General features: G+C 34.3%; 1 protein-coding gene across 1 annotated transcript; it reads left to right on the top strand.

Moving 5' to 3' along the window:
- Positions 1 to 16,599: 16,599 nt before the first annotated feature.
- LOC105206867 (3-hydroxy-3-methylglutaryl-coenzyme A reductase) lies at positions 16,600 to 22,777 on the top strand. The gene is given in 5 exon segments (XM_039453996.1): positions 16,600 to 16,902; positions 19,846 to 20,428; positions 20,526 to 21,410; positions 21,644 to 21,891; positions 21,893 to 22,777. Coding segments are annotated over 4 exon segments (1,764 nt in total). The 5' UTR covers positions 16,600 to 16,902; positions 19,846 to 19,885; the 3' UTR covers positions 21,981 to 22,777.
- The last annotated feature ends 904 nt before the right edge of the window (positions 22,778 to 23,681 follow it).

Below are 23,681 nucleotides of genomic sequence, written 5' to 3'. Positions count from 1 at the left end.
AAAGGATAGTTTTCTTTTTTGAGAAATTAAAATACGTATTTTACCATTTTTTGATATTTTTATATTTACAAAATTTATTTAAGGGTTTCCACACTTTTGATAAACTCTGTATATGTAAAAAATTGTTTAATTAATATCTATGTATATACATAAACATATATGTGTTTATCCATTTAATAATTTACCACATTTAGTTATTCTGGAAATGGAACAACGGGGCTCTTAAACCTTGGGTTAATAACATGTCGATTGTAAGTATGAAAACTTATAACTAGAGGTAGCCGTAATATCTGGGGGGGAATAACTGTATATAATACATCTTCTTATAGGAAATGTAAAGTTTTTCCTTTTTTTATTATATATTTGAACGTTATCTATCTATACATTTTATATATTTTTTTTAATTGCTTCAGATGTGCGATATAAGTTATTGGAAATTTTTATTCAGCGCATTTTATCATTGGCAATTTGAAGAGCTAAAAATAAAAGTAAAATCTAAAAAAAAATGATCTACTGTGCAATATGTGAAAGAAAAAGATACCATATATAGTACGTAAAATTTATATAACGTAGATAATTAAAAGGGTTGGAGAGGGAGAAAGTTAAGACTATTATGCCAATTTATATGTATAATAATATAACGTATTTCATTTAAGAATTCTTAAAGGTTAAATATTATAGAAGTAATTTTTATTAAATGACCATGCATTTATAACACATGAACAGGTCATTATATTTTTCATAATATTTTTTAAATAATGCTGCAATATTGCTGAAGTAATATTGCAAAAAAATATCTTTGCAATGTTTCTGCAACATTGCAACATTGTAGCAATGTTGCTGCAAGCTTTTGTGCTGTACGGGACTTTTCCTGATTTTCCTCCGATATACTTTGATGTATGTCGGAATACTTCATCATCTTTGTCACCATGATCTCTATTACCTTGTATCTTACGTTTCTGCTCATTTTGTCTCGCTTTTGAATGTCGGAACCACTCCATAATTCTCCGTTGGATTTTGTCATGGTCGGTATCCGGCATATTCTGGAGTATGCAGCTTAGAAACATTTTCTCCATTTCAACTTTTTTAATATAAATATATTTTAAAAATAAAATAGGGAAGGCTGTGAAAAATTAAATCAAGTACATAAATTAATGCTGTGAGAGCGTAACACAAGATGTTCGTGTAAATTAATATAATTAACAAGCAGTTATTAATACAGTACAAACGTTTCGATCCTTAGATTTGAATCATCTTCAGTGTAAAAATACTCCATTCCACTTGCGATGGTTGACAATCATGCAGCACAATTATTAAAGTGTCCGGATGCTGTTCATTAGTGTAGTCAATGTTGGTTTCTTAATACGTTACGGTCCGCGTCGTTGTATAAAGTTTTTTGAAAAGTCATAAAATAATTATGTATAATTTTTTTTCTAAGAATAAAGAATACACAGAAAAGAATTTTGCTGGGCTAAATTAACTTACATAATAATAATCGTTGTTTAACAAGTGAAATTGGATGAGCAAAGTAACAATGATGTGGATCGAATGAAAGGTTACAGCAAACTGAGTCGCATAATGAAACTGATAAAGGCAATAAAGAGCCAAAACAGAATATTTGCGTATAAAGTAAAAAAAGTAAAAGTAATGTCAACTTTCTTGAATAAAAATTTATATTTCTAAACAATATTTGTATATTAATACCCAAATAAACTTACACTTAAAAATGTTATCACAAAAGTATAATTTTTACTAGTGAAATAAATAAGTAAGTAAATTATACGTTTGGAATTGCCAAGATTTTTTTTATATGGAAATGTAAAAGCTGGAGCAGACTTTTGTATAATGCATAAGAGAATAAACTAAAGTCCTTTATTTCCCCTCACTAAGATAGAAATGAAGGATTTTGATTGGTTCATTCTCTTATGTGTTATGCATTAGGCAAGAGTATGTGCTCCCGGCTTTATTCAGAATTAATACACAGAACATTTTAGCCCAGAATATTTCAGCAATGTTGCAGCAATGTTGCTACAAATGTTATTGCTGAAATGTAATATTATAATAAATATTGTGATGTATCATTATATAGCGTTTCATTATTCATACTAAATATATAATATTGCAATGTTGCTGGAATGTTTCAATGCAATATTTTGAAAATGCAATATTATATGCAATATTACAATGTTTCAATAAAATTATTCTGCAATGTTTACAATGTTTCTGCAATCTCTCTGTGCTGTATGGAAATAGTGTACATTTAATTTGTAATTTGTATAAGAAATTATGTAATATTAAAAGCTTTACAGCACGCGCCTATTTTGTCTAGTCTTTACAAAAGAGTAAGACCAAATTTGGCCCATTTCTTGTATCTCAAATTAAAAATTTTTTTTTATGCCAAATAGTATTATATAATAAAACATTAATCCCAGAGAAATTTTAAGATGAGCATAAGGGCGGTTCCGGAGATATAAAGGATTGAAAGTGATGGTTTCTTATAACAGGGCGCCGTTTTTAGACTTCTTTTCTGTTGTTTGAATAAAAGTTATCATTTTCCATGTATTTTTGTGCGCTGAACACAAATCTGGTAAGCAAATTGCTCTATCATTTCAGATTTCTTAGAAAAGTGTCAAAAAGGATTATTTTTACTTCACCATGGAGTTAAAAAATCTATTTCTATCTATCTAAAATCTATTACTCATATTAAACAAGCACCCTAATCTGTGAGAAGCAAGGGGACTCACATTAAAAAAACACTCCAATCTGTGAGAGCTAATGGGACTCACATTAAAAAAGCACCTCAATCTGTGAGAGGCAAGGGGACTCTTCGTAGAAAAGCATCTCGATTCGTGAAAGGCGATGTCACGTGTCACTTCAACTCCATCTATCTCGGTGAATTTTTATACTAGACAGAAACTAATAAGGGGAGAATCAGGTGAGTCACCCTGGGATTTTGATCCCATTTTTTTTAGTTATTCTGCCGAAAAAAAAGTTTACGTCTCCCGGCGTTTGAACGAATAAGCCTTAGTTTCGAAATAATAAATTTGTGAAAATTGGCTATACCGCGGCGCGCCATATGAGCCTTCCCGGTAACTGTTCTCCCAACCAGTGCAGTCGGCTCCGTGCGTTAGATGTTTGCTTCACAATCGTAAAATTCGAGTTCGCTCCCGAATGTGTGCAATATTTTTTTTTATTTATTTTAATAAATGTATTTATTTATCTTGATGATATTGATATAGTATGCAAATTTCTAAAATAGAAAATTCAATTTAATATCATTTTCTAAACATTAATTTAAATTTAATTTGAAGGGAATTTGAATTTAAGTAATAATATTTGAAATAATTAATAGGTAATAATAATAATAATAATAATAATATATAATTTATTTGAAATGGATAACATATAAAGGCAACGTATTCAAATTTTCAAATTGTTTAAATTTAACACTGGTATTCTTCTTCTACGATTAATTATTTTAAAAACTAGAATTTTAAAATACTGTTAATATTATTTTCAATTAAATTTTAAATTAAACAATTTGAAAATTTAGATACGTTGCCTTTATATGTTATCCATTTCAAATAACTTATATATTATTATTATTATCACCTATTTATTATTTCAAATATTATTACTTGAAATTCAAATTCCCTTCAAATTAAATTTAAATTAATGTTTAGAAAGTAATATTAAATTAAATTTTCTATTTTAGAAATTTGCATACTATATCAATATCATCAAGATAAATAAATACACTTATTAAAAAAAAAAAAATATTGCACATATCCGGGAGCAAACCCGGATCTTACGATTGTGAAGCAAGCACCTAACGCATGGAGCCAACTGCACTGGTTGGAAGAACAGTTACCGGGAAGGCTTATATGACGCGCCGTGGTATGGCCAATTTTCATAAATTTATTATTTCGAAACTAAGGCCTATTCGATCAAACGCCGGAAGACGTAAACTTTTTTTACGTCTCCAGAATAACTAAAAAAATTGGGATTGAAATCCCCCAGGGTGACTCACCTGATCCACCCTTTGTAAGATCATATTTTAATCCAAGATAAAAATCCATAAGAAACAATGTTTCACTTTATTATATATATATATATATATATATATGTGTGTGCGTGCGTGCGTGCGTGCGTGCGTGCGTGCGTGCGTGCGTGCGTGCGTGCGTGCGTGCGTGCGTGCGTGCGTGCGTGCGTGCGTGCGAGCGTGCGTGCGTGTGCATACAAAATAGATTGTTTTTTAACGCTATGGTGAAGTAAAAATGATCATTTTTGACACTTTTCTAAGAAATCTGACGTGATAGAGCAATTTACTTGATTTGTGTTCAGCGCGCAAAAATACATAGGAAATGGTAATTTTTATTCAAACAACAGGAAAACAAGCTTTATGTTTTTATCGAATCTAAAGGAAAATTGTTGTCCTTTGAGCTTTGTGTGAAATGGTCGTAACGCCTCTATGCTTTCTCTCAAGGGGCGGGTACCAATAATCTTTACAATTACAATACGGCCAACATGCTTGCGTGTAGCAGTCAACGGAATCTGCAATTTAAGATCCTTGATCAAAATTTACAATAATCCGGTCTGTTTTCAGGGAGAAACGAGCCGCCAAAAGCAACGGCTTCAACGTCATCGTCGTCATCGTCGTCGTTGTCGGTGAAATAAAAAGAGAAAAGATAAAAGAAAGAAGACGAGAAGAAGAGAAAAAAGAGAAAGAAGAGAAGGAGAAATGAAAGAAAGAGAAAGAAGAGGAGAAGAGACAAAAGGAGAAAGAAGAGAGGGGAAAAAGAGAGAAAGAGAAAGAAGAGGAGGAAAAGAGGCACAAGGAAGACATGGCTAAGGTATTTATAGTTTTATTATTTAAGTGTGTTTGTTAGGGATGGGTATGATTAAATAAATTTTTATTTAAATAATAAAAAATTAAACGACAAATATTTATTTATCACTTTCAAAAAATGAAAACCTTGCAAAGAACAGTAAGGCTGCAAAAAAAGCCGGAGAGGTAGAGGTAATGCGTACGTGCCTTGGATGTATCCAGCGCCAGAGTACCCAGCGCCAGCGCCAGCGTAACCAGCGCCGGCGTCAGCGTAACCAGGGGGTCAATCATGTAATTTCACGTGGAACTTTTCACGTTTCACTTTTCACTTTTCACGTTTCACTTTTCACTTTTCATTTTTCACTCATAGAGAGTTCACGTGAATCTTTTCACGCACAACGATTATGTATGAATAATGCGCGGAAGTTTAGTTTGCGTTCCGAAATTCACCATTAGAGGCTCTGTCATTGCAACTATCAAGCGATCGTGAAAAAGGTTTCTATCTGCTTGTACAGTATAACTTTTACTGTAAAAATTTTATTATATAAAAAAAATTGTAAAAAAATTCATAAATAAATAGCAATATTTCTTAGTTATATTGCATAAACTTAATTTACCACTATAATATATATTACATTTATTTTTAATGATCCATATATTGTAACAACTATTTTATTATGTAGTAATCTAATACTCAAAATTACATTGTAATTTAATTCAAACATTGTTTTTCAAAATTAATTTTAATTAGTTTTTTATGTGTGCAAATTTTAAAGTAAATTAATTTTATTAGTCATTAAATTTAACTTTGTTTAATTAAAAAATATTGAATAATTTAGAATACGGACCTTGATCAAAACTGAATTCTCCGCTCACACATGTATTTTCCAAATTTATAAGTTATAAACACTTACATGATTGATTAATATTCTATTTCACAAGACGCACCTTTCTTATATCATTGTGTATCAAAACGCGTTTAAAGTATATTTTTATCTAAATTTGCATTTGATGAAACCTCATTCTATATAATTATCAAAACATCAATTTGTCAAATATAAATATCAAACCTAATTACATCACAAAAGCATTATTTTTATTTATGTATGTATTACTTTATCCTGTCAACGCAATGCAATACAAAAAGGTTAACCTCTTCAATAATACCTCTTCAAACTGTTACCACACTGTTACCACACTTTCATTCTTATTTCAAAATACATACAATTTATTAATTCCCTAAATTTTCACCTTTTCGCCATCACGGCTGATGGCGAAAAAGTTCACGTGAAAAAGTTCATATTTCCGCTCATGAGTGAGTTACATGATTCCGTGGAATCGTACATGATTGTGCAGTTCACGTGAAACTTTTCACTTTTCACGTTTCCGCCCTAGGGGAAATGTTACACGATAGACCCCCAGCGCCAGCGCCAGTGTATTCAGCTCCAGCGTACGCGTACACGCCACCGCCACAGTATCTACCACCGTCAGCGGGAATGTAACAGCCAACGGGAGCGTATATATATTCACCGTTAATATTATCCATTGATGGATGATGAAGAAGTCGATGTAAGTATTAAATAAAATAAATAAAAAAGTATTATAATATGAAAAGCCAGGGTATCGATCATGTAACTTTTTCCTAGGACGAGAAGGTGAAAAGTGAATAGTCAATAATTTCAATGGTTATTTTAGGGCGGAAAGATTTTACTTTTCATCTTTCTGCCCTAAGAAAAAAGTTACCGATAATTTATCAATAGCAAGTTATGTTTGTAACAACCCGTGTTTCTTGAATAGATATCGCGCACGGACGTAGCTCGTCGGGAATTCCAGGGCACGATCCGGGTTAAGAGAGAATTAGATTCGTGGTTTTGACGTATAAAATATGTACAGGTTTTTATTTAATGAAGCACACGGACGAATACAAATGTCTTAACGCTATTATTTACAGAAGTTGCGCGAGCGTCACCGCCGATACGTCGTTGGCCGTATCGTGCGGGGGTGACGGCTATCTCGGTCACAGCGATCGCGAATACCGGTGGGTACCGGCTTCGGCGCGTGGAACGTCGTCGGCGCGGTTGCCGTTTATTCGCACGGCAGGTGCGTTGTTTACGTTATCGGCGTTCTTTTCGGTGCGCCGGGCAGCCTCGTATTTACCGACCTTGCGAGGTCGCGTGCACGGCTTTTGCGGCCGTCGGAGCGGTAGCGGAGCGCGGGGCGGCGCTCGGCTGAGCGTCCCTTTAAATCCGCGGCTGGTATACCGCGGTATTGCTCGTAGGCAGGATGCGACGGCTACGTCGAGTACGCTCGACGGAGGCAAAGACGCTTTACCCCGTTTTTCTGTAGCCGCCGCGGTAGGATCGGATCGGTTTCGAGAGCGCCGGTCGGGCAAGTACGCTTGCCTGAGCCCAAGACGTTTGAGCCCAGCTTCGGCGAGGAGAGACGGGTGTGAGAGCGGTAGCCGCCGAGAACGCTCGGCAGAGGCCAAGACACTTGATCCCAGGACTATCGCGGGAGACTTCTTCGGAGACCGGTCGGCGGAATAATGATCCGAACAGTCGGCGGAGAAGAAGCCCAGCATCTCGCTGCTCCGGCGCTTTTATACCCGCATCTCGAGACGTCGGGAACGCTCGGTGGCGGTTCGGTTCGCGTCGGAGCCAGCGTCCCCGCCGCTCGAGATCGGTTGCGTGGTGGGCGGACGGAGGCGAGCGAGCACGTCGCTAGCGCGTGCCGGTTTGGGCCGGTGCGCGTGCGCGGCGCGATCACCGCGACGCGCGGATGCCTTGCTGCGCGCATTGACGCGTTTGGAATTGCTTATCGGCGCGTAGCGCCTTGTTCGCCGCTCGGCGGATGTTCGGCCGGCGTTTGGCGGACGATAACCGGTCCGTTGGGGGAGGTCGCGCGGAGGCGGTTTGTTACATGTTTATGTTAAGATTTATAATAATCTTATTTCATTTCCAGATCAAAATGCGAAACCCAAGTTTCGATATAAAAAAATTGTCAAACCTTCCTCGTATTGTCAATGGCGGTCCTCGCAACGTCGCTACCGTCGATGCCGGCCCTCGCAACGCCGCTGCCGTCGAGGCCGGCTTTCGAAACGACGCTGCCGTCGATGCCGGCCCTCGCAACGCCGCTGCCGTCGAGGCCGGCTCTCGAAACGACGTTGCCGTCGAAGCCGGCCCTCACAACGCCGCTGCCATCGAAACCGGTTCTCAAAACAATGCTGCCGTCGATACCGGCCCACGAAACAATGCTGCCGGTCAACACGACGTCATTGTCGTCGAAGCCGGTCAACGCAACGTCGTCGCCGTCGATGCCGGCCATCGCGAAGCCGCTGCCGTCAATGGCGGTCCTCCGCGCAACGCCGCCGCCGCTGATCCAACTCAACGTAAGTATTCTCTTCGCTCAGACTTTCATGCGAGACGCAATCACATCTCTTAATATAAATCTAATCCAATAGGTCTAATAGACTTCTTAATTTTTTATTTTTATAGGAAGACCAAGAGGAACGAAAGGCGGCAGACGACGGGCAAATAAAGATGCCTTTTTTAATTTCCTGTTCAACATGTCTGATCAGTATAATAACAGATACGGAAGAGGAGGTAGACGAGGAAGAGGAGGAAGAGGAAATATTTTTTAATTTCGTTTATAAATTAATATGTCTTTTTAATTTTACATTTAATTGTAATTTCTTTTATAGTATGTAATATAGTAAATAATATGTCTAATATTAAAAAATAAAGTTTTTTTTACATGCAAAATTAAATTTCAATTTTTTCCTATTAATCACTTGTATGATAATAGTAGTAACTGGCTTGTGTAAATTATAAAAAATATATGTATATATTTCTTTTGTAACAATACGATGGAAAAAAGTGAGTAATATCTTTTATTGTTTAATATAAACCTCTATCAGAGTTACATTTTACAAACTGTGCTGTTAGAAAAAAGTGTATAAATTACAGAATAATAGATTATTTAGAGGCGCGGTCGCGACTCGCGCCTATGTAGGAGAAGCGAGTCGCAGACCGACCCTCTTTTACGCGAGTCAGCGAGTTCCAAGCACGCAAGATTATCAGATTTCAGTAATGGCTGAACCGATCAAGTTCTGAGTAGTCTCAAACGTAACACTTGTAAAATATGCATTATAAAAGCAATTTATGAAATAAGTTTTAGTTTCATTAACATTTAAGTAATATCATAAGTCAAATTAAGATACCACCACTTGGATCTTAAAAAAATAAAGATGAAAAAACTCTTTATTTCAATAAAATGTTCTCATTTCTGTTAACATATAAATTATTTAGGTTAAAGTAAATTACAAAATTTTAATATGTTATTTTCATTTTTTAATTTTATTTTCAAATTTATTTTCAATTAAATACTTGGGTTGGAAGATTTTTCAATAACAATACAGAGAAGTAGTAGAAGAAGATAGTAGCAATTAGGTTTTGTATAGAAATTATTCAATTCTTCTCATTACTTTTTCTATCTAGCAGCGCTATGTTTTTGTACATTAAAAATTTTTTATTTCAATAAAATTTTCTCATTTTGTATTGTTTCCTCTTTAATTCTTTGAAATTAAATGTTGAAATACCATTTGAGTTGGAATTAAATTTTTCAATGAGAATTAAAAATGCTATCACTTGAATTTTTGCAATAGGAAAATTTTTCAATGACAATACAGAGAAGAGATAGTACCACGTGGGTTTTGTATAAAAATTAAAGATACTACCAGTTGGGTTAGAAAAGGAATATTTTAAAAAAAAATATAAATACTACCATGAATTTTGTAGAAAAAGTATATTCTCTTCATAACACGCACACTTTAAAAGATTTGTAATACGGCGAAGATGACTCCAAAGCGAGTCAAAATATTTGTTCATTTTCGTAATTCAAAGATGAATAAATAATTTGTATAATATTAATACGATTGCGTACTTTTACCCGCGCTGACTCTTATTAGCCTAATTCCCGATTACTATTTGTTTTATTTTATTTACTATTTATTTATATTATTTTATAGTTTGTTCTTTTCACATATTTTATATATTTATTTATTTACCATGTAACGCTGGTACTTTCTCGGTGTCGGTTACGGGAATTTGGTTCAGGATCGGATACTCGGATGTGCTCGCCGGATGTCCGGGTTCGTGTCAAAATGATAACGCCGTGGTTTGTTAGTGAAAACGATATAGTGTAAATATATTTTGAGACGTTGGTCTAATACAAAAATAATCATACAGTTCCGATATCGTTATCGGATAATACTGAACTCCTCGAATAGTATTACGGCACTCAATTGCGCGGTCGTCGGCCCGCGTGAAATCAAGAGAACGGTCACAATGTATTCGCGCGGTACTTAATATCTAAACACTTAGAAGAAACGGTCTCGACAGCTAGGTAAACGACTGACGAGTACTTAATATCTAAACGGAACGGACTTTAGAAATTCCGGAAACGGACGGACAGTGACTATGCGCTCTGCGCTCGAAGGTAGCAATCGAGGTTGCTCGGTTAACAATCGCGGACAAGAAAAATATAATTCGCGGTATCACTTAGTGTTAGGGAACGGACTCGGATAGTTTAGAAACGGACGGACTTGGGTGCGTCGTGCGATCTACGGACGGATTCGGCTTACGCTCTACGCGTATGGTCTCCGTATTTAGAGTGGTCGCGCGGCGGCCAACTCTAATGCCGTGCTCGGGGCGTGATTGGCCCGTGCGGTTGACCGGTTACGGTCTCGGATGCGACGGCTCGCGGCGCGACGAACAGTTTCCGCGCTGCGCGAGGGTCGTCGCCGGTGTCGGCCTGGGCGGCCTCATCTCGCGGGGAAAACTCCCCGCGAGGTACGGTAGGTGGACACAGGAACGGTGTCGGCGCGGACAGTCCCCGAGAATTCCCGAGGACACTCGGAACGGTCTGGTCGGAATAGCCGGACGACGAGAATGCCCGTCGTCCGGCTGAACGGAACGGATAAGCCGTGCGGTGAGAATTCCCGCTGCACGGTGTAACGGATGCGGATTGGACCTGACCGGACGTACGAGAATACCCGTCGTCCGGCTGAACGGTCTGATTGGCCGCGCGACGAGAATGCCCGTCGCGCGTCGGAGCGGATCGGAGCGGCCGAGCATACCCGGCCTCGGGGACGACGGTTATACCCGTCGCGGGAAGGCAGGAACGAGTATGCCTGTTCCCGAGGAGGTGCTCGAGAATCCCCGAGCTAGGAGGCGCCGAGTATGCCCAGCGCTGGAGATGATCCGGGGAGATCGGTTGTTCGGAGGGATCTCTCGTACGTTGCCCACTGCCGGCTTATATATCGTTCCGCGCGGCTGGACGCACCAATCAGCGCGCGCGGACGGGCCGGCTAGAGTGGGAGCGCTTTCGGAACGCGGCGCGTAGCGCGTCGGTCGCGCGCGGTAGCACGCGGTGGTCTTACGTAAGCCGATCGTACGCGCGTGGGTCTTACGTAAGATGCACGTGCTCGGCTGCGGTGCGTTCGACGGTTGGTCGGTCTGGAGTGGCGGCACGGTGGAGGGGCGTATTGTTACAACCATTTATATTTTATTTTATTAATTATTTTATTATATTTTTTTTTATATCTGTATCCATAAATGTATTTCTAAATTAAGGTGAAATTTTATGGCGCTTTTATAAATTTATTCGCACTCTTCAAATTGGATGCAGATAAAAATAAGGTGAAAATATAAAAAGTATTATTAAAGGATTGTTACGTCGAAATATTACGATTTTTTATACGCGGATTACATAACTACAGATAAAAATTCAATATTATCCGCGATAACAAATGACAGCTGCATAAACGGCAGCCCAGACTCCATATCTTTCCGTCACATTTAACATTTCAATAATAAGAAATTAAAATTAATATAATTTGACACGATTGAAAAAAGATGAATAAAGCCAAAGCGTTTTATTTACTATACATATATAAAACATTGTTTACGTAAGATTTAATACATCCATTCTATCTTACTTTGGTCGTGTAACTGATCTTCTTGAAAATTATCAATTTGCTTCAGCATATACGAGCCGTTACATAAGATATAGATAACGGCTCGTACATGCTAAAAACAAATTAATAATTTGAAGAAAGATCAGTTAATTTTAGTTGAACTCAAAATTTAATTTATTTAAAAAATAAGTTAATCTTAAATTTAATTTAAAAAGGTTTATTTTTAACTCTTCATAACAATATCGATGACATTATAACGACTATACCGATACTTGTCAATAATAAGGATCTTTGTTAATTTTAACTTTTTATTTAATTTTATCTTTTTAACGGTTATCCATTCTGTCCATTCTGAAATACATTCATAAGTTTTAATTATTCTTTATGTTTTCTGTTATACACAAATTTATGTGTCCGAAATGGCTTAGTTTTAAAAGTACAGAATGTCATGTTGAATACACAAAGTATGCACATACACAATTCATTTTCGAAATTTTTTGTAGAAACAAAATTCTTTTAACTTTGACACTTGTATTTTTGAAACCAAGTTGTTTCAAATATTTGATTAGAATGAAAAATTTATGTGTCCGAAATGGCTTAGTTTTAAAAGTACAGAATGTCATGTTGAATACACAAAGTATGCACATACACAATTCAGTTTCGAAATTTTTTGTAGAAACAAAATTCTTTTAACTTTGACACTTATATTTTTGAAACCAAGTTGTTTCAAATATTTGATTAGAATAAAAAATATAAGTTTTAAATTAACGTGAGAAATCACTTTTTAAAATTTTTTAGAATACCTATGGAGCTTTCTATATAACAATTTATGGACATGTAGCATACAAAATAGTCATATTTGTAGGTAGAAGTGTTTAAGATCTTTTTTGTTTTTGTAGCACCGCGCGCGATATTTTATTTATGTTCTGTGTTATATCAGCAAGACGATTCTTCATAAAGCATTTTGTCATAAATCCGTCAATCAGTCAGTGAATACTTCATAGGGTATAATTATGTTTCTTTTTTTCTAATAACTTACAATAAAAGCTTTAGACGTAGAATTACCTTCTGACAATTTTTTTATTTTAAAAATTTTACTTTCTTCACTTGTTAAAATTAAGTTTATTATATATATATCTATGTACATTTTATTGTCATAAAAAGCATACGATTACAAATATTAAAAATTTTTTTTATTTAATTATAATTTTTTCGCATATTGATACAGCAACTGCCAAAATATCTATCTCTACTACTTTAATAAATATATATTTACAAATTGAACAAGAATGCCTTCTACGGTCGTAGCTAGGTGATCTTCGTGCTTGTATTACTTATGTGATTTTATGCACTTTCCTCAAGTTCAATGAACTGCGCGCCGAATTAATTTTCAGTCATAATACAATTCTAAATTGAACAAGATTAAGTAATATCACGTATTATTAATTATTAACCCTTTTTAAGATTGCACATTTTTTGTTTAAGAGCGATAATCGACATCATAAATTGCTCAGAATTATGATTATTTATTTACGCTAGTATAAACTAAATTTCTCTGGTCCCAAGATTATTATTCTAGTGGTTTCCCCCCCCCCCCTTTTTTGTTACTCATTTAATAATTAAGGATATAACGCAAGATCAACCTTTAAAGTTTATACCTAGGTTTTAAGGTTTATCTTAAGTTCATATGATTAAGTTGACTTATTTTCTTCCTCTATAAAAAAGTTTGTTATTATCTGATTTTGTTTTCTTTTATTAATTGTATCTATTTCTTTGATCCCAAGCTTATCTTAGAGGTATTTCCGTTGCTTTATCTATTTATTTCAACAGAATTATTTCATGAAATATTCATCTAGGATTAGGTCGTTCTCCCTTTTTTATATTTCATTTTTTCCTTTTTTTATTTTATTAACTTATAATTATGCTAATTTGCTACTTGGTGATTTATGCTAGGCATCGCAGAGTTTGTTACTTCCTTAGTTCATTGAGCGCATCCCATGCGGATGAGCAATTCTTGAGGATTGTTTATCTCTTCGTTGCTCCTGCATTTTAATTCAAATGAGATGGTTGCTGATGGTTATTCCTCACGGGCCGGATGATCCGCATTCACCCTTCTCGTTTTTCCAGCAGCAAACGGGTGAGCTCTCGGACCTTTCGGGATCATCTTGCTTTGGCACCTTCTGGCTCGATGTGGGCAAGCCCACATGGGATGGCTTCCCAGTTCCTTTCACGGAAGCGATCCTCTAATTGATGTAAGTCAAAGATAGACCGTTGGATCACACGGCCCCAGTCGCGCAAGGCGACCAATACAGTGTTCTCCGCCAGGAAGTGGGTCATCACCCTCCCTCTGCCATCCTCCTCTTTCTTGGATTGCTACTTGTTCGCCAAAAAAAACGGGTCCGATGAAGCGCAGGGATCTAGCTCTTCTAGACATTCTGCGAGTAAGCTTCTCCAGTAACTCCTCTAGGTCTTCTCGGGCGTGGTCTACATGCATCCAGAATAGGGTTGGTGATTCCACCTTAATGACTCTGATCTTCAGTGAACCGCCGGTCAAAAAGGTAGTGTCGATTTCATGATTGTCGGAGGTAATGTTTCTACTGGTTTCGGAGTAATTTTATACGAAGCGTCCCCCAGGAGATACATAGGCGGAGCAAAGGTGTTGCAGTTAATTTGAGTGCCTTGTCTCAATAATATATGGGTTTGGGGAGTCAGAAATAATGATTGATTTCCTCTTAATACAGGTAGTTGCTCATAGCAATTTTGAGTCTGTGCCAATTTTACTTCGACCGGTACACATTTTATTATGTGAATTACCTCTCCGGCTAAGAAAGCCATGTACCCAGGCCCTCTCATACAATGATAGGCAAACATGTCGGGTGATTGTGTTGCTATGGCCAAGGCGTTCTGCATCATTCGTAATTCAAGGTTATGACTGAAAATTATTTTGACGCGCAGTTCATTAAACTTGAGGAAAGTGTATAAAATCACATAAACAATACAAGCACGAAGACCTAGCTGCAACCGTAGAAGGCATTTTTGTTCAATTTGTTCAAATTGATACAGCAACGATCAAAATATCTCTCTCTACTACTTTAAATATATATTTACTTATATTCGTTAATTTTCAATAAAAAATAATTCATTAAAAAAATAATTAGATTTAGACAGGTATAAAATTACTTCTATTACGGCTGCAGGTGATGCATATTCTGATTTAACGTATACTGAAATGGAAATGGAAAAAGCAAGAAATGGTTAAGAACGATACAAAACTGAAAAAAACTCAATGCACGTGAGAATAATCCGTTTTTCATGAAAGCTAAGGAAGAGTACATGTCATGTGAATTATATAAAAACGATACGGCGGATGCTCGTATGCATAATACTCATAATTCCAAAGCAAGGTCAGATACATAATTTAAACGTATATATATATATATATATATATATATATATATATATATATTATTACCTTTTCAAAAATAAGTAAAAAAAGCGCCTATGTGTATTGCGCGCAACTTGTATTGAAATTGTGTAATCTAATAAAAATGATATACGTTTATTAAAAAAAAATGTGTAAAATCTTTTAAAGTGCGCTTATTATAAAGAGAATATACTTTTTCTACAAAATTAAAGTAGTAGTATTTGTATTTTCTTTGAAAAACTTCTAACCCAACTGGTAGTATCTTCAACTTTTATATAAATCCCACGTGGTACTATCTCTGTATTGTCATTGAAAAATCTTTGTATTTTAAAAATTCAAGTGATAGCATTTTTAATTCTCATTGAAAAATTTTATTCTAACCCAAGTAATATTTCCTTAAATATTATGTAATTTAATTCAACCTAAACGCATCTTTCCAAAAAATCTTTTAAACAATCAAAGTGTACTATTTTTGTATTTCCATTGAAAAATCTTTCAATTTTAACCCAAGTGATTGTATTTAATTTTAATAAGTTTCAATGGAATATATAACATTTAATTTAAAAGATTAAAGAGGAAACGGTACAAAATAAGAAAATTTTATTAAAATAAAAAATTTTTGATGTATAATATATATATATATATATACACGTTTCTATATATACGTGAAATTATATTTTTGTAATTTATGAAATAATAATTAACAAAAACATTGAGTGTGCTATTGCTTTGTCGCGGACTGATAATGATCAAAACGATAAGATATAACGGCTCGTAAATGCTGAAGCAGATTGATAACTTGAAAATAGATCAGTGACGAGCAAATCAAGTCTTACGTAAACGAAACGTAATGGCTTCATTATAAGTAATCCACATATAAAATTTCGTAATAATCCTTTGACAATAGCTACATATTCTTGACTCATTTTTTATGTGCTTATATATGGCCGATTTGAAGAGTGCAAGTCAATTTATAGAAGGGCCACAAGAGTCACATATATTTTCACCTTCACCCTCACCAATTTAGAAATACATTTATGGTTATAGTTATTAAAGATATAATAAAATAATTAATAAAATAAAATATAAAAAGTAAATAAATAAAGTAATACATAAAATAAGTAAAAAAAGTAAGTTATAAAATAATATAAAAACATAGCAATTAAAATAAATAACAAAATAAATAGAATATAATAATAAAAAAATCATTGTACACGTATATCGCATTTCTATGGCTAATACTTCACACAACAATAATGATTACAAAAATATTTTTTAAATTATTGCATATTTATTGATAGGTTCGATTTTATTTCATGTTACTTTATTGTATTAAATTTACCAGTTTCGATAAGAAAATACACTCAAGGTACTACGCATTTTTAAATCATTAAGATAAATGGCAATAAAAGGTTTTATCTTATCATCACCGTGTTTATGTAGTTGTAGATTTGTAGACCTTTATCATAAAGATTAAACAAAGTTTAGCGAAAGATAAACATGTTTTATAAATTAAGATTATTTTTGTCTTCTTCCACTCTCTGTCTTCAATGTACAAATAAAAAAGCTCACGTCAGATGTAGGTCCGCCAAAAATTCAGTCTTGCGCCAAAGTGAACGCGAAGCGAGAGAGACCGAGCCTGTTTTTCGGGAATACAAGAAAAACGGCAAAAAGGTTAGATTATTTATAAATAAAAACTTTCTATTAAAAATATAATAAACTTTTTATTAAAAATGTAATACCTTTTTAAATCAAACCTTTGTGATATAATGATCAACATTTGTAATAAACTTTCTATTAAAAATATAGATAAATTTATTGGTTTATATTTAATAAAGACTATACCATACTCTTTCTTCGACCATCATGATCGTTGGTATAAAGCTGGGTATACGCTTAGCGAACAAACACCGAACGAACAGTGAGTTTGAATGTTCGTTGTTATCATTTAGTAGATATATACGCTAAAGTGAATGCGAATAGAACGTTCGATTCACATTCGGTTCGATTCGTTCATGAGGCGATACATCAAAAAGAATTCGTGCGCGATATAAAGTTTATAAGTGCGTTTACAGCTGTTCGTTCGATGTTCGTTCGCTAAGTGTATATCCAGCTTAACATAATCAGTAACAAACGTTCTTTTATAGTGTGCGGAAATTATGAAATAATAGCACAAGTATAAATAGATTATAGAAATATCATACAAAATTGAAGAAAGTATAAAAAGTTCAATTTTTTATAAAATTGAAGTGTTATACCTAGAAGTAAACATAAGGAAATAATAAATTTTTAGGTTTTGATATTTTTTTAAAGCATATATTTTCTAAAATATTCTCTGTAAATTTCAACTCAATCTGACAAAATTTAACGAAGTAATGCGTTTTAAGGCGGCAGGACCCTTCGGAGGGCCAAAAAATCATATTTTTATGAATCTTTTTTAGGAATACATTGATTTAAAATGTTGCACACATCTTTATCTATATTTTGTTGCTAATTAGAAATTTTTTCAAGTAAAAATGACAATAATTGTACAGGGGATAAAATAATATGAACACCTATTCTGACTCCGAAAAATAAACGTAATGCATAAGAGTGTAACTTTGTCAGAAATAATCGTAAAAAATGAATAAAAAAAAGCATTTTAAAGCTTGAAATCTCTAGTTTTGAAATTGATAAGTCATTAAACGATTTTCAGATTATTTACAAAGTCACGCGGATTTAAATGAGAATGCATTAAATCTCAAAATATTTTATAAACTTTGCAAAGCTCCACGACGCGAAATAAAAATTTCACGCAAATGCGATTTACAGCATTCGAAAGCGTGGATCTTTACCTTTAATTTGCGTTTTTGATGAGCGTTGTATGATTTTTTTTCACTGAGTTAGGCAACACTGTAGCAAAAATGGCCTCTTTCTTGAATTTATTCCTTCACTTCCTAGTGTAAAAGAATCTTTGAAAAAAATCAATTTAAATAATCGAAAGATTTCATCCTTTAAAATGAGCCTTGGAAGATCGTTTTATATATATTTTTTTTTCACGAAGTTCAAATATCGACTTCAGCAAGGATTAACTGAGTGTTCAACAGCAAAATTAAAAGATCACCTACAGTTACCCTCCAAAAAATGTGTAACATGGTAAATCAACAAAAATGATAAATCAAATGTTTTAAAGGGCACTTTACAGCTTAATATGTTTCTACATACAATTTTAATATTGACTTTGAAAACGTATACTGATTTTTTACCGTAAAGATGCGGCAAAATTTATTATGTATTTTGCGAGTTTATTTAACGTGGTTTAAAAATCGCACACAAATGCAGTTTACACCGTTCGAAAGCGTGAATCTTGATCTTTAATTTGCATACTTGTTGAGCGTTGTATGATTTTTATTCACAAATTTATTCAACATTGAATAAAGGAACCATTTTTGCTTCAGTGTTGCGTTTTTTTTTTTCAGTGAAAAAAATCGTACAAAGCTCAACGAAAACGCAAATTAAAGGTAAAGATCAACGCTTTCGAACGCTGTAAACTGCATTTGCGTGCAATTTTTATTTCGCGTCGTGGAGTTTTGCAAGTTTGTAAAAAATTTTGACGCATCTCCATTTGAATCCGCGTAACTTTGTAAACAATTTATAAATCGTTCAATGACTTATCAATTTCAAAACTAGAGATTTTAAACTTTAAAATGCTTTTTTAAACATTTTTTTACGATCATTTTTGACAAAGTTACACTCTTTTGAATTACGCCTATTTTTCGAAGTCAGAATAGGTGATCTTTTAATTTTGCTGTGTATTTATATAAACGTATATAAAATTAATTTTTTTTACCGATTTTCTCAAATGCAGAAAAAGCATCTGGAATAACTTTTCTGCCATTCGTATAAATAAGAATAAAATTAGAAGAAAGTCAATATGACACATAATTAAATTAAATAAAAAAGAATTTTTTTCTTATAACATTTAAAAAGCATTTAAAAAATATTATATGATTGAGATGCAAATCAAGATTTTTTTTATCCTCAGACCTATTTCGTATATTGATAATATTTCTGTTTCTGGATTTACACAACTTTTCTATTTTTGTTTATTTTTGACAAAATAAAAGAATATCGATAATAATTTTTTCAATGCTAGTTCAACGTTACAGTAACATTAACAATTAATGTAAAAAAATCAACATTTATTATTGAAAAAACATTCACACTTCAACATTCAATATCACAATGTTTCTACAATATCTCCACAATATTGCATTTCAATTAGCAACATTGCAACATTGCTGCAATGTTGCTGCAATGTTCTGTCCTTTCCCATAGAAGAGGACTTTTTTTTGTTAATACAAATTATAAAATTAAGATACATACGACAATGTACATATGCGGCAAAGCAAGAAATCGTGGCCGAAGAAGCTATTTCATTTTTTTACACCTATTACTTTTTTATGTTTTGCGTTGCCATTGTTAAACAGTTTGTGACGCCTAATTTCAACGCCAGGTCGGGTCTGTAGAAACATTAATATTTGTATACAAATTTCTATTCAATAAAGTATTCATATTCAATGAAGCTTTTCGCAGAATAAAGAGATATTTTTGATTTATATTAAATGTTTGTTACAGCCGTTGGTCCTTTAAGAGTGAAAAAGACGAGTACACGAAAATGGCAACGACATCCACGAGCTCGAATGCGACAAGCGATTCTGATCATATCGAAAACTTCGAGTTGATAGAGCACTTGATGACTTGGCTATCGACCAACGCAGACAAAATAGTATTGATACTGGTGTTAGCTCTAAAATTCATCTTCTTCGATTGTAGAAACTATATGGTTACCAGACGAGTGAGATTCAGAGAAGAAGAAAAGGAAGAAGAGGAACAGCAGCAGAAAGAAGAGAAGGAAGAGACGACAGTAGAGAAAAAAGGAAAGTTTCTTGATGGCTGGGCTAATCTAGATGATGTCACCGTGAACACGTTGCGAGAACGTTTTGATGTAACGTCCAACGTAAAGTCCGACGTAACGTTACCGACAATCCAAAAGCCAACCTTTCTTTTGTCTGGTGAATGGAAAACCGTTAAGTCCGATAAAGAGGTGCAGACTGATATTATTTATCACGAACAAAATGATTCTCTTGAAATTGATATATCGCTGAAATCTGAAAATCCTAGGAACTTGGAAGACTGTCTCGAGATATATCATTCACTGGTAAGGATGTAAAAAAATAATAAAGCAATATGATATTATATAATATATATTATGTATACAACATAATTATATTTTTTTATTTTATTTTACGTATAAGCTTGGAGCCAAAGCCTTGACGAACGAGGAAGTGATACAGTTGGTGAATCACAAACATATAGCTGCACATCAGTTGGAAAAAGCGGTGAATAATCCCGAACGTGGTGTCGATATTAGACGCCACATTGTAGGTGCTGCCGGCAAGTTCATCAAGGAGATGACCGATTTACCGTATAGGAACTATGATTACAACAAGGTACTTGGTGCCTGCTGTGAGAATGTGATCGGGTACATTCCGGTACCCGTTGGCATCGTTGGACCGTTGCGAATCGATGGCCAGCTCTATTACGTGCCGATGGCAACGACGGAGAGCTGTCTAATAGCGTCAACCAATCGCGGCAGCCGTGCGCTTCTAAAATACGGCGTAACCACTCGCGTAACGGCTGACGGGATGACCCGAGCACTCGTAGTGCAATTCCCGGACATTGTGCGCGCATGTGAAGCGATATCATGGATAGAACAACCGCGGAACTTTCAAGAGTTGAAGAACAGCTTCGATCAGACTAGTCCCTTTGCTCGTTTGAAAATAATTCATTCAAGAATAGCCGGTCAATATCTGTATCTACGCTTTGTTGCCACGACTGGCGACGCCATGGATATGAACATGCTGTCACAAGGAACGGAAAAGTCTCTACAAACGTTGCAGACATATTTTCCGGATATGAAGATAATCCCCCTCAGTGGACATCTCTGCACCGACAAGAAATCTGCAGCCGTCAACTGGGAAGAGGGAAGAGGTAAAAGCGTGACGTGCGAAGCGATCATACCCGCGGATGTGATAGCGCGCGTATTAAAGACCTCGGTGCCTAAACTTGTTGAGCTTAACAATAAAAAGAATTTCTTTTTGCAAAGAATTTCTTTTTATTGTTAAGCTCAACAAGTTTAGGCACCGAGGTCTTTAATACGCGCGCTACCACATCCGCGGGTATGATCGCTTCGCACGTTACGCTTTTACCTCTTCCCTCTTCCCAGTTGATGGCTGCAGATTTCTTGTCGGTGCAGAGATGTCCACTGAGGGGGATTATCTTCATATCACAGCATGTTCATATCCATGGCATCGCCTGTCGTGGCAACAAAGCGTAGATGCAGATATTGACTGGCTATTCTTGAAACAATTACTGTTTAACGGTGATGGAATCGTGGGGTGTAGATGACAAAGATCTACGTATGTTCTGTACGATGCCCAGCATCAAAGTCGGCACGATTGGCGGTGGCACTGATTTACCGGCACAAGAAGCGTGTCTAAGGATGCTAGGAATCAAAGGTGGACATTCGACGAAACCGGGTCAGAATGCAAAACAACTCGCGCGAATTATTTGCGCCGCTGTACTCGCTGGGGAGTTATCCCTAATGGCTGCGTTGACCTCAGGACTTCGTTAAGAGTCATTTGAGACATAACAGCATTGTGAAATGTCATGAATTAGGCATAAATAATATCGCTGTAAAAGTTTGTTAGAACACGTCGGATTCCGTCGGCAATAGGAGACACTTATGTTAGAAGCGTATATTATAGAATTACTATTTACTGTAATTGCAACGTGTAGATTTGTAAATTATTTTACCTTGCGTATAAAATATAATTAGGTTCTGTAAATTATCTTCTTAGTCGTACATTTTACGTTGCGATTTTGGTGGACAATAATATATTACTTGCACATTTAATATAGTCAGACAAAATAACCATTTTGTGAAACATTTTCATCGGTTGGGTTTCACTTTTGAATTATTCCAATATTTTGTTTACACTAATCGATGTAATTTAAAAATATACCTAATTGCATTCTTAATTTCAAACATGAGTAATGCTCCAGAAAAATGTTGGGACGCATTAATAGCGAATAATAACGAGATTACCTTAGTCATGCAAAAGTGAGCGAGAGAGTGGGAGAGAGAGTGAGAAAATGTGTTAGATAGATTGCAATTCAATTTTGATTGAATAAAGTTTTATCGCAGGTTTTGTAATGGTAAATAAGGTACAATTTAGAAGAAAATTAATTAAAAATCAACCTTGTCGTTCCAGAAAATTACATTATAATTTTTACAGATGGCGGGTGCGAAAAAATAATTTGTATTTTTTATTTAATGCAGTTACTCATACAAGTTAAATTTTTTTTAATTTTAATGTATTTTTTCTTTATCTTTTTATTTTATTTTTTCTTATGTAACGACCAAATTATTATAAATGTTATAACTAGGTTGTATAACCGTATCTATATTAAACATCAATCAAAAAGTGTGTTTCTCTACATCAATGAATTATGATATATTACTTAAAATATCGTATTATAAGTAAACTTTCCATTAAAAAAAAATTAAATTTGAGAGGTCTTACACAAAAGTCATTTTACATCTTATCATATTCTGCACGAAGTCTAATTTAGTTGAAACAATTCTATTTTAATAAGTATCGTTTTGTACAACAACGTAATAATAATGAAACGTAATTTTCGAATATTTTAAAAGAATGAAAATTATCCGGAAATCATTGTTCTTCTCTTCTTTTGAAGATTATATTAAACAATAAAAGATATTACATCTTTTTTTTTCATCATTTTGTTAGAAAAGTATAATTTACACAAGCCAATTACTACAGTTATCATACAAGTGATAAATGTGATAATGATACATAAGATATTAAAAAATAAAGTTTTTTTTATACACGCAAGATTAAATTTAAATTTCTTCCTATTAATCACTTGTATGATAATTGTAGTAACTGGCTTGTGTAAATCTTTTGTAACAATATGTTGGAAAAAAGTGAGTAATATCTTTTACTGTTTAATATAAACATCTATCGGAGTTACATTTTAAAAATTGTGCTCTTAAAAAAAAGGGTAAAAAGTGTATAAATTACAGAATAATAGATTATTATATTAAACAATAAAAGATATTACATTTTTCCATCATATTGTTAGAAAAGCATAATTTACACAAGCAAATTACTATAATTACCATACAAGTGATTAATGTGATATAATTCAACAAATGTTATCATTTCAATAAAATTTTAGTCATCTAAAGAGCACAATATGATTATTTTAATAATAATAATTCCCATTAATCAATTGTATAGTAATTATAGTAACTGGCTTGTGTAGATTTTATATATATATATATATATATACACTACTAAAAAAAAATAGGAAACACTTTCCAG

Source organism: Solenopsis invicta, chromosome 10 (assembly GCF_016802725.1).
Source record: "Solenopsis invicta isolate M01_SB chromosome 10, UNIL_Sinv_3.0, whole genome shotgun sequence".
Taxonomy (NCBI): Eukaryota; Metazoa; Arthropoda; class Insecta; order Hymenoptera; family Formicidae; genus Solenopsis; species Solenopsis invicta.
This window is presented reverse-complemented; position numbering and strand designations above follow the sequence as displayed.